Consider the following 13,220-nt stretch of genomic DNA (forward strand, 5'->3'; position numbering starts at 1 on the left):
TTTGGGGGGAAATTAGCTGAAAAGGATTGAATCCTGACAAATTTATAATGAAACAACAGAAGACGGACATGTATGAAGCAACTTTTGAAAGCAGTTGTGATTGGTAGTGTTTTATATCTTGTAGAAAGAAATATGTTATGTTTGTTATTTGTTGTTTCAGGGTGAATTGACTGGATTATGTGGAAATTTTGATTTGAAAACAATAAATGAATTGAGGACTCCAGATAATTTTGAACTAACAAACTCACAAGAATTTGGAAACAGTTGGACAGCTGTAGAGGTACTTGGAAAAATAATGTATTTGATAGTAGATTTATATATGTTGTTTTTACATCATCCAATATATCTAGAATAAATTAAGACGTGCATTCACTGAAGTCTCAATTAGGCAGCAATGCAAAAGACAGTATATATACGGTTCTTAGAGATATCATAATCCATTAAGCATAACAAAGTAATTGCCTTTGTTTCTACACAGTAGAGTGTTTTAGAGAAAACATAAAATAAACAGTTCCACAGTTATCCAGTGTAGCTATTAGTTAAGTAACAGATCTGCAAATATAGTTTGAAATCCATTATCTATATAAATGTATGTTTTATATAAATAATGAATATTGATGTTTGAATAGTGAAGCAGTATGTTGTGAAATGCACATAAATTCTGAAGTTGTTCCTTAAAATGTCTTGCAAAATAAAGCTATTTAAATGATCTTTGCTATTTATTTAAACTGACTGCTCAGGTAAGTAAAGACTACAGATTCAGACTTTGTGGCAACCCTTTTTAGAGCTATATGCGTGTATATGTTTTCCTGCTGCTGTCAGACAAATGAAACTATGTGTTTTTCATTTCTGCTGATTAGCATACCCTTTAAATTCCATATCTTATTCTCTCTTAAGTTTCTTAAACGATGCATTTTTTGTGCTTTACTATTCTTAAAATAAATAAATAAAAACAAACAACAACAAAAAAAAAACCCACACAAAACAAAACTATATTTTGTAAGTTCAAACGTTCTAATGAAACAAGTTTCTCCCCTTCATTTTGCTTTCTTGTTAAGTGTGTTGACAGCTCTGACATTCGAAATCCATGCAGTTTGAATCCACTTAGAGAGCCTTTTGCCAAGAAGGAATGTGGAATACTGTTAAGTGAAGCATTTGAAGCTTGCCATCCAGTGGTGAGTTGGGGTCACATGTAGAAAGATGTGCAAGTGAACATCTCACTAGAGATAACTTTACTTTTCAGCTCATGTCTTCCATAACAGAGTAATTTTTACTACTGTAGCAAAAGAGGATATGAAGAAAGCCTAACCCATACTTATTCTGATTCTAAAATGGGAGTGTTTAACTGGGCCTGTCACAAAGACTATCTGCACTTAGCTAACTTAGACAGTAAGCCATTTGTTGTACATTTTATGAGCCATTTGTTGACATTATATATGCCATATAATACCACTGGCACTGTTTAGCCTTTTTACAATGTGGTTAGTACTATTAGTCACCTTTACAATGAGTGGAGACAAGATTATACCCAATTTGTATTACCTTTTGTTTTTCATTCTAAGCACAAAAATCTACAGAATTCTAACAACTCGCTTTCGTTTGCTCAGATGCATTACATAACATGCACATTTTTCAGGCATGTTTAAATAAATTCATAGCTTATTCTAGGCAGTCTTACAGGTGAAAAACTCATTCCTAGAAAAAAACTGCATACATCTCCTCACTCAGGCAACCACCTAAGTAAAATGAACCGTGCAACTTGTTCAGACAGTCATCAGGCTCAGGCTCAGTTCAAGAATGGGGAGAGCTGATTTCCAGGGCTAGGTGTTATATGGAGAGTGACGTATCCCAAGATGTTCTGGTGTTGAAACTGTGTGCATAGTGTAGAAACTGTAAGTGTTGGAAGGGTTCCTAGGGAGAAAGGAGATTCTTCATGAAAGACAACAAGGAATTTTGCAGGGTTGTTTTGTATAATATTATTTTGGAGGAAAAGGGAAGGCAATGTTAAAGTTGTATTAATGAAACATTGGTTTTAGTTCACTGTGAAAGGTATCAGTTGTGTTCCTTATGTCTGTAAATATTTAAGTGTAAATCCATGTAGAATGTATAACAGTTCAATAAGCAAATTAACATTGACAGATTTCTTTGAAATTTTGTCCCTTAAGACAAGACTTCAGAGTAATCTGAGGGGAAAATCACAAGCTGTCCCATAAAATTGCTTAATTACACGAAGAGAATGAACCACTCTCATGGGAAAAGTTTTCCATTTTTTATTAATTCTTACATTTTACATGTATCTAGCGTTATTAACACTCCTGGGATATATTTATTTGTGGTCAGTTTAGAAAGAGTTTCTCTTATTTAATAAGATTCTATATAGTTTATTATGGTTTAAAGGCATGCAAAATGAGCTCATATTAACATCTCAGCCTGCATGTTTGTAGTGGGTCATTGATTTAATTATTACTGAGTACTGTACAAGATTTTATGATATGTTCTAATACACTGTTTTTCTTGTATTTCAAGAAGACGTGTAAGTTCAAATCTTTAATAGAAGTCTTATAAGTTAAATTTTGAAGGAATTGTGGCTTTGTGCTGATTGTTGCCAGTGTCTGTATGAATAGTTTTAATTAGTAATATTTGTATTTCCAGATTGATGTCACCTGGTTTTACTCAAACTGCTTGACAGATACATGCGGTTGTAACCAAGGAGGTGACTGTGAGTGTTTCTGTACAAGTGTGTCAGCATATGCCCATCAGTGCTGCCAGCATGGAGTTTCTGTAGACTGGAGATCCCCTAGAGTGTGTCGTAAGTTTACTTAACAAGCATGGCCAGTGGCTGCCACTGTATTCATGAGACCCCTTATGGAAAAATCAAACACACTGAGTTCCCTAAAACCAGGAAGGAAACTCTTAAGACAAATTAGCGGAGCTACAGCATGAGTGGCTGTGGGGTGGAAAGATGAGTGTGTGCCTCTCACTAATCTCCATGCTCATTTTTGTGTAGCTGGATCACATATTCCTTTCCATATTGGTGAGTGATGCACTTCTAGTTTTTCTTCCTTGTCCCATGATATGAAAGGAGAGGTCATGGTAAATGGATATTAGGATATGGTATGAAGGACATCCCTCAAACTGAACTTTTGTTAAAAACAAAAATTAACAGAGTCCAGGAAACATAGCTGTGCCTTAGTGCTCCCTCCAGTACAAATGTAGAAGTCCAAATGTCTTCTGAAAGAAAAATAAATAAAGGATTTTAAGCAGAATTTTGTAATTACCTTGCTATTCCCATTCAGCAGTGCTGAGAGGTTGTAAATAAATAAATAAATAAAATAAAATAAAAATCTGAGACATTTTTCTATGGCACCTGGTGCAAATGTCTAACACAAGACAGTCATTTCCGCAAAGATGTAGTGGAAGAGGGCAAAAAAAGAAAGAATTGAAGGAAAAAAACAACCACATCTTTACAGCTTTGCAGTGGCACAGGGAGAACATGCAGCTTTCTCAGAGTCACAGGAAATTTGTTGTAGAGCAAGAGGATTATTCATAAGTTTTGATAGAAACGATGCATGCGTGTTTCAAAATGAGCATGGAAAGACAGCAAAATTTAGCCTTAGCCACTAGAGGTCGCAAAAAGCCAACTATACATACATAAGCTTAGGATTTCTGCTAGAAAGTAATGTTTTATTTAAATCAGTGTAGTGAAATAAATATTAAGCAATAATAAATATTTGAACAAATGCTTGTGTGTGATATAGCTCAGCCAAATAGTTGATTTACAACTCAATCAATAAAGGATAATGGAAAACCTGTTTATCTGCAGAATGTGTGCAATTGTTCTTTCTTTTCTTTCTATTTTTTAGCTTATGATTGTGAATATTTCAACAAAGGTAAGTCCTAAAGGAGCTGATAATAAGAATATAGAATCTTTGGTTTGTTTATATTACTCGTAGTATTTTGTTTAAAAATACTGTGTTGATGAAAACAGCTGCAAATGATATATTATTAAAGTAACGAATAATCTATTTTACCTTTTTTTTATTATTATTATTTTTTTTTATTTTGCTTTTCCAAAGGCTTTTAATGATCCGCTTAATGTAGGCCCTTGTCTGTTTATCTCAGTTGCTATACGTTCATGTGTAACAATGAAGTAATTAATAGAATATTCAGCCCCATAGTACTAGTGGCACTCCTTGCTTAAGGAGTAATGCAGTCAAAAACTTGATACCTGTTGTTTCTGTTAAACCAATGGTCATCCCATGTGCAGCCACCAGAGAGAGCTAGTAATTAATATAATTCAACTTTCTGTGACTAAGTGTTGAACTATCTGTTTTGCTATGCCTGACTTAGCTTTAAATTCCTGAGCAACAAGTATTGCTGGTGTATTATGATGGATCTCAGAGAAAGGTGCAAAACTGATACCAAGTTCTTGAGTAAAGCTTCAGTGGTTAATTGGTACCGGATACAGTTTGTGCTTCTGTATTACTGTGGTAGCACTGGAATCTTTATGCAGACTATTTTAAAGTTATATTGAGGGTGTCTGCATTGTTAGACATGGCATAGATGTAAGCACTGTAAGCCAGCCTGATATAAGGAACTATCAGGACTGTGGCTATTTATTCTATAACTCTTTTTGTCATGCTCACATAGAAGCATGTCTATCAGGATATTCTGGTCTTCTGTTAGACTCCATATTGCAGCAGCTTACCCCAAATAAGATTTTGGAGAAGAACTGAGTCTAAGTTAGGAGGGACTTGTGCGACATATCAGCCCCAAGCTATCTGGCCAAGAAGCTACCATTTCTGGTACATATACTGGTTGAAAAGATTTTGAGTAGGTTCAAGTTGATAATGCAGTGGAATTTTAGCTAAATCACTATTTAAGCTGTTAAATTAATTTAAATAAAGTTCAGTTGAATAGGAGATGGTTTCAGTTTTAAATTTCTGTTATGTTTTGTTTTATAAATGAAATACAGCCTGAGATGAGGTAATCTTGCAGTTGTAACAGATGGAAATGGCAGTGCCTCTAACATCTGTGGCAGTAGCGTGTGTTAGTAGTGAAGTTGGATGGTAACATAAACTTCTGAAGTGTGGTATCAGTTTTATTTTTTGCTGATTTCTCACTGACAAATTACTTGGAATACGGGAGGGTTGTACGTTGGAAAAGTTTGCAATAAACATGCTTAATATATATTTATTTAATCTCATCTTCCCACTGCTTGCTAATCCAGCTCATAAATACTCAACATAGGATGTTCCAGAGCTGCCAGTGGAAAAAAAAAAATAAATCCTTGTGCTAAAAAATTTCCTTTTCTACCTCAAATACAGTAGCATTGCCAAAAATTACTTAGTTTTGGAGACAGGAAGGTTAAAAAACCCTTTTAGACAGAGGTTTTTTGTATGTAACTTTTTGTAACATTTTTTCATGAATCTAGAAGCAGGAGCTTTTGTCTTTGGTAAGGGGAAATTCTCATTTGATAGCTTTTTCTCAAGTTTGAATGGAATAGAGATCTAAAACTTAAATGTATATCAACATATCCAGAATAATATATGTTTTAAGTATTTTTAAAAATATTTTTCAGCTCCCTGCACTAAAGGTAACTAAATATCACTGTACACGTTTATCTGTGCATGGGCCACATGTTCATACCACGTGCAGCTTCCCTAGCATTTTAAAACTCTTAATATCCTTTAAGATTAGTGAGAGACAGAATACAAGAACAAGCTGCAAAATTCAGTTCATAGTTTTAACCTGTTTGAACAGATTTTGAGGATCAATGGTATTAACTGCAACTATCAGCTGAGAAGTTCTGGGAGACTTCTAACTTAGATGGATGCTTGCCATCTCCTGGTTTGTGGGTAAAACAGTGCAATAAATAGCTCAAGTGTGGTCTAAAATGCCTGTTTTTAACAGAGGAGTTTACAAAAATAATTTCAAAATACTGTGAACTTGGAACTAACTGAAGGAGTGTGGCATTGTGAGATTTGTGAAATGACAACCTCACATGCTTCTATCTTTTTTACCTATAGGTAAAATTTGCCCTTTCCTTTACTTGCAATGCTGATTTCTTCCTGTCATGCTTCCCAGTGTTATCATAGAATCACAGAATGGCTCGGCTTGGAAGGGACCTTAAAGATCATCCAGTTCCATCTCCCCACCAAAGGCAGGGATGCCACCCTGCAGGTTGCCCAGAACCTCATCCAATCTGACCTTGAACATCTTCAGGGAATGGGCATCTGCAGCTTCTCCGGGCAGCCATTTTCCAGTGCATCATCACCCTTTGAGTGAAGAGTTTCCTCCTAACCTCTAATCTAAATCTTCCCTCTTTTAGTTTAAAACCATTCTCCCTTCTCCTGTCATTATCTGATTGAGTAAAAAGTTGCTCACCATCTTTTTTTAAGCCACCTTTAAGTTCTAAAAAACTGCAAGAAAGTCACCCCGGAGCCTTCTCGTCTTTAGGCTGAACAGCCCCAATTCTCTCAGCCTTTCTTCATAGGAGAGGTGCTCCAGCCACCATTTTAGTGGCTCTCCTCTGGGCCCGTTCCAAGAGCTCCACATTCTTCCTGTGCTGGGGCCTCCAGACCTGGACACACCACTCCAAGTGGAGTCTCACAAGAGCAGAGTGGAGGGGACAAACGCTTCCCTTGAGCTGCTGGCCACTCCTCTTTTGATGCAGCCCAGGCTGCAGTTGGCCTTCTGGGCTGCAAGCGCACACTGCTGACTCATGTCAAGCTTTTTGTTCAAGGAGTTCTTTGATATTTGACAGCAACAAACTATTTCCTGCAAAATGCCTCACACTGTGGACACTAGTAAAATTGGTTTTAAATAATAGTAAGAATTGATAGAGACATACAAGTAAAAAATTTACATCACAGGATGGTCTGTAGAACACTATTTACTTCTAAATCAATTAACTGATGACTCAGTTAACTTAGAAAAGTGGATGAGAAGGAGAAAAAGGAGAAGCTAATGGTGAGTCTTGAGAAGTCTTGAATCTTCAGGTCTCAAGTTTTGAGTCTCGAAGTCTTGAGTCTTCAGGTCTTGAGTCTTCAGCTCTTCAGTACTGTGTCTAGGTAATTTGGATAGTTTTGAGAACAGGTATTTTCTAAAAGAGTGTAACTTTGTTTTGGTTGTCATTACAGTTTAGTATATAGCACCTAGAGTTTTCAGAGCATAGAGATGTATTTCTCTTCGTGTGCTGTATTGTTATGTAGAACTCAAGCATGTGTGACATTGGGCATGAAAGGTAATTCTGGCTTTTTTTTTTTTTTTTTTTTTTTTTTTTTTTTTTTTTTCTCCACAGCTCTGGGAAAGGGCCCATACAAACTGGTCAGCTACTTGGATGGGGAATTTGTACTGGCAGTGAAACTGGTGGATGGTTTTGTTTTCCCTGTGAGACAAGAAGATGGACACGCAGTGAGCTTTATGCTTACTTCAGGACTTTATAAACCCAAATCACATGGTAAAGTCCCTGTAATGTAGAGGCTTAAGTAAGGCAGAGCACATTCTCTCCTTGAATACTAGCCTATGTCTAACTACAGACCTGGGTAAAAAAATCTTTTCATGTCAGCTGATTCTGCACCTTAATGTTGTCTGCCAAAGTTTTGATTTAGCTGGTTTAATTACATGATGTTAGCTTTAGAAACAGATACTTTTAGTTGAAAAACTAACAATTCTTCTCTAACCCCAACCTTCAGAAGCCCCCAAACCAGTATTATAGCCCAGTGCTTCAGATATGTGTTGCTCCTTCCACCTTTCCTCAGGCAGAACTGGGACATGGAAAAGAATGGGAAAGAGATGATATAAGAAAAGTATTCTCTAATTCACTCAGTCTGCCACCATCACTTATTGTCTTGTACAGAGATGACCATTGGCTCCAACTTGAGCTGAAGTTGTGTGCTGTGAATGTGTCTTCCTGTCCTGAATTAAGTTTCCCAGTGAAGGAATCTGTTGTTAATTCAGCAGATGAAATAAGTCTTGCACACCTTTAGACAGGTTGAGAAGACTTACAAGAATATATTCAGCACTTTGTGACATTGATTAAATGCTATAGTTGTCTGCATACCCAATTTTACTGCTCACAGAGCACTGAAGCCTCAATATAATTTTACTGCTTATAGTCTACTGATCATGTCTTTGGACAGCCTGAAGGTGGCTGTCTTTGTGTAATCAAAAACAAGGGGTAAGGGTCAGTTGAAAAACTGAGAAGCATTTAACTGTTGTCTATAGAACTGACACAAGAGCTCATGTAACAGAATATCCAGGGCCAGATTGCTTTTATTAATCATAGCTTTGAGACTTGTACATTGCATTCATTTTGGGTTTGGAAAGGGAGGGTCAGTCCTACTGTTCCTGTATAAAATTGAACCTGGCAAGTGGAATTGGTGCCTTATAGTTCAATTTAAGAGAATAGTATTTCATCATTTGGCCATGGAGGAGTTTGTAAAATCAGTGCTGTATTTTTCATATCCATGTCTTCATTTATGTGTCTTTGTTGGTTCTTCACTACCTCAGAAAAATTGATATGTTTCATCAGTTTCAGATAAATCATAGACACTGAAAATTTTGGATCTTGAAACTGATTGGCTGTATGGCAGGTATTCTAAATCATACCGAGTGTCTGTCATTATTGAACAGATAGCTACTTGCTACAGGCAATTATTAAAAAGATACAAGTGCAACTAAGTTTTTCAAATAAGTCAAATTTTTTATGCTCAAAAACCAAGCTGATCTTCCATACATGTTATAAAAAACAAAAACCAACCAAACAAAAAAAACCACTGGATCTGTTTAATAGAGATCATTTGTTTTCTGTGCTTTTTTTTTTTTTTTTTTTTTTTTTTTTTCCTCCCCAAGAAATGCTATCCAGGTCTGGAGGGTTAGTTGATTTTACAGTAGTTTAATGGCTTTTTTCAACAGAATAGAAGAGTTTACAGCAGAACAGAATGAAGTAATTTTGTAAGAAACAGATGCCTGTAACAGGCTCAAAATCTGCCACTCTGCAATTGATCGTACAGGGGCTTGCTTGAAATCAGCAGTACTGTTTTAAGGGTAAGGTATCATGTGGATACATTTGCCAGAAAACAGGCTTTGCTGTAAACCTTCTTGGGGGAAGGGCTGGAGAGCTGACTGCTTAGAAATGAATACATAAATCTGTAAGCTGAATGCAAAATACATTTTTGTAATTTATTTTTAATGAAAAGCTGAGCTCTTGAGCTATCAATTCCTGACAGCAAGCATAACTTGCAAAGCTAATTAGGTGAAGTTTACATTTTTATTAAATAAATGGTTAGCAAAGGCTGTAAACTGAAGTTCTAATTGACTGCTGGGCTATATTCCTTTGTCCTGGTGTAGGCAAATGTCCTAATAAAAAAAAACAAGTGTTAGTCAGAATCTAGGACTCTAAAATCCATATATAATTATATTTTCTTTAAAAGATTCAGGGCATTTTCATTGATAAGGCCATTGCCAGTTTTCATTGGCCATGCTACTGATAGCAGTATGTTACATCAGAGTGACTTTAGTTTATTATGGCACGTGAATGACTTATGTGTTTTTTTTTTTTTTTTTTTTTTTTTTTTTTTTTTTCTTTCAGATTCCAACTTGGTTTCATTTGAAACAGCTGAGAGACCTAATTATTTTCTTCAGTTGTCCTCCAACAATACCCTCGTTCTTTCTAAATGGGAAAAAAGCGAAGAGTTTCACAACAAATCGACATTTGTTATACACAAGAATACATGGCTTTCTGGTTACAGTTCCTTTGAATCATTTGCAAAACCAGGATACTTCATCCACATTTCTGCATCTTCAGTTGAGCTTCTGAAGTACCATCATTCAGAGGAATTCAGACTGTCAATCCTTTTTAAACTAGTAGGTAGGTAATTAAAGTTGTATTTTATGAACATCACTTTGTTCCCCATGGAAATATAAGCTGAATCTTAATGATATTTTCAGAGGTGACTATATTTCTTACTTCTCCCCAGCATCACTGGAAGGTGCAGATAATTTGTTTGTGACAGGCTCAAAATCTTCTTTGAGCTTTGTAGTAAGGAAGAGATTCTGTTTTCTTGTCACAAGTCATTAAATACCCACACAACTTCACTGTATTTGCCAACTGGTTTTGGAAATGCATAGACTATAGCAAAGTTTCTGTGCAATATTTGCTTTGTGGGTTGTGAGGAAATTCTCAAGGAATAGAAAATTCATGCTGATGAATAATGGATTCACAAAGGGAATAGAAAAATAAAAAAAGGAATGTGTGTTTCTATGTTAAGGTCTGTGGATGATGTTTTCTCTTCCCTTCCTTCTGATTGTGTTTTCTGTACATTCTCATCGTAAACTTTGTGGCCTCATAAGTCGTGCTATCCGGTGCTAAGGACATGCCTGTAGATTACACCTCTCAAACCTTATTTCACCTGAAAAACACCTTGACCTTATCCATGTACCAACTCACAGAGGCTGTGCCCTAGTGTTTCAGGTGCCACATAAGTGGTGATATATGCCTGTTTTTGGGGATCCAGATGTCTTTTTCTCTAATATTTCTTGGACAGTTGCAGCTTCTGAATATGCAAAGTAGACTGCTGTGAGGCTGTTTGTACCTTCTTCAGAGATTCCTGTTCCCTAACAGTAGTCACGTTCCATGGAGATGTAAGGAACACAAATGTTGGCAACATTCTTAGAACACTTTGTGGGATGTAGAATCTGCTGCCATAAGAACTGGTGACAAACGCCATGCATTAAAAACTCCACAATTAATCAAACTCTGTCTCATTTAGATTGGTAAAAAAACAAACAAACAAACAAGCAAAACAGGAAATAAGTCTTTTCACAACAGGAAATAAGTCTTTTCACGTACTCGAGAGCCATGTGCTGAAATGAAGATGGCCTTACAGATCAGGAATGAGATACAAGAAGTTATATGGGACTGTAAAATAAAAGAAAGCAGATTTTTCATGAAACTATCATTTGCTTTATTAGTTAATGATTTATTTATTGCTTTATTGCATTATCAGGTTGTCTTAATATATCAGATGCTTCTAATGCATCTGTGTGACTTTTTTATGAACCTCAGTGACAACTACTAATTGCTGAAACCTACTGGCCTTTGTGCACTATATAAAATTCCCAAATCACAATAAGTGTTTATTATTTTTATGTTCTAATGCTTTGTACTGTGCTGTAAATTTAAATATATCGGTAACTCATTTACTGGTGTAGCAAAAATATTTTAATAGGTATTCTTGGTAACACAATTTTCATAAACCAGTTCTTCATTCTCTGAAACCAAGACTTTGTTTTACAAGCAAAAAAAAAAAAGAAAATGTGCTGTTGTAACAAACAAAGCATGGCCTGGCCATGTTTTATTGTGACCATTATGAATCTCTTGGCATAGTCAAATCTGAAGTAGGCGTTGACTTCTGTGACAGAAGAGGCCAACTGTATGCCTCGTGGAGCTTCTTATTATCAAAACATTGAATTAAAGCGTTAATGGTAGCATTGTGAATCTGCTGATGTTTTGTGGTGCATTATGATGACAGCCTAATGCAGCTGTTGACTGGCACACTCCAACTTCAGAAAAAACGACAGATTTTGTCATTGCCAAATGCCTGTTGCCTCTTGACAAATGCTTGAAATTGCAGAGCTGTTGAGGTTTTTGAACAGCAGAATTACAGAGCTAATGCTGTTACCAGGGTTTCATACAGCATTTCAGGCAAAGAACTTTTTTTGGACATAACAAAAATATCTCCTTAGTCTTTCATCTTTGAGGAAGGAATGAAGAAGGCTAAAACATGTTCCAATTCTCAGTGGTCATCCATTAACACAGGGTGGTATGTCTTTTCAAGTGCGAAGTCTTTACCTTCCAGTCATTATACCAAAAAATCCTATCTATGCCAATGGAAAACTAAAACAATTTACCTCAGCAAGTGGGATCAGATCAAATGATCTAGAGGCATTTCATTAATCACCACATCCGAGGGCTTGGGTTTCAGAGTTTTATAAGCAGAGAAACACAGGGCTCGAATCTTTCTCCAGTGTACTTTCACAAGGCCCAGCCTGCTGATGTAGGGTAATTACACGGTCTAAAAATACAGCAGCATTTGTTTAAGTTAATGGAAAAGTTACACCAGCTCCAGAGAGCACAGGCAAAAGCATATTGGATTTCCTGCTGACTGTTGTAAATGCTTTGCATATTAGATCAGAAACTCTTGAACCGGGAACAGCTATTCCTGCGGAATCAGAGGATAAATATCGGGAGCAGAATAATAGGCCCAGTAAATCCCCTTGGCCAGAAAGTTCCTCATGAGACTTCTTCATACTCTGTGACGCACATTCAAAAGGAAGAATTTTAAATGACCTGATCACCACAGCAATAGATACGTGGTTGTTTAAAGTCAGCTGACGAGTCACTTTTTCCAGTTTCATAGCAATAAATATTGTCACATTCAAATACGTTGACTATAAATTACACAGATAGGATGGGCTAATACTGTGAAGTATTTCCATGAATAGTCACCTCAGGTTTTAACTTGAGTTGTTTCATTATAGTTAGATTTGTTTGCCCTCCTGTTCCCACAAACATTTGGGCGTTTGAGTTGATAACTGAATTTGAGTATCTAGAGTATGTATAGTAACAAGGAAATATTCGTAGTCACAAGAAAATAGATTTTACATTCTTTGCAGGAAATTTTACTTGCCAGTAGGTTATTTTGTTATGCATTCAGCTGAAAGAATACACTTAGTCTGACCAGAACAGCAGAGACAGAGATGTCAAGTTTCAAATTTGAAATTATTGAGAGATTAAAGGAAGTCAGGAATTGATCTTTTTTTTTTTTTTTTTTAAATCATGTTCTCAAGTTGGTTGACTTTACCATTCACAGAATTATCATAAGATGCGTTACTCTTTTAATATCACTGTGGATTAATATTATATATACTATAAAAATGTAAGTAACTTGCACTATGTAAATCCTGTGGTGAAGTTCTTAATAAGGTTAGCTATGTGCTTAAAAAACTAACTTGCTTTAAATGTAACGGCTGTCTCAGAGAGAATTTTCAGATAAAATCTCAAGATGCAGTAGATATATGCACACTGCACACAGAGGTATTTATCAATGTTTGATACAGGGCGTTTTGCTTGTTCTCAGTGTTTGTATCTTATACAGATATAATATGGTACAGAAACACGGTACAAAACTGAAAATTAAATTTATATATTTATT

General features: G+C 35.9%; 1 protein-coding gene across 1 annotated transcript in view; it reads left to right on the plus strand.

The window, feature by feature from the left end:
• Positions 1-13,220, plus strand: part of OTOG (otogelin) — a 106,941-nt gene that overhangs the window by 55,361 nt on the left and 38,360 nt on the right. Inside the window, exons 28-33 of the mRNA XM_084521940.1 lie at positions 161-280; positions 1,059-1,175; positions 2,653-2,809; positions 3,864-3,890; positions 7,304-7,462; positions 9,596-9,874. Coding sequence (XP_084378066.1) covers positions 161-280; positions 1,059-1,175; positions 2,653-2,809; positions 3,864-3,890; positions 7,304-7,462; positions 9,596-9,874 — 859 coding nt within the window. The remainder of the gene's footprint in view (positions 1-160; positions 281-1,058; positions 1,176-2,652; positions 2,810-3,863; positions 3,891-7,303; positions 7,463-9,595; positions 9,875-13,220) is intronic.

This window comes from Aythya ferina (genome assembly GCF_964211825.1).
Source record: "Aythya ferina genome assembly, chromosome: 5".
Taxonomy (NCBI): domain Eukaryota; kingdom Metazoa; phylum Chordata; class Aves; order Anseriformes; family Anatidae; genus Aythya; species Aythya ferina.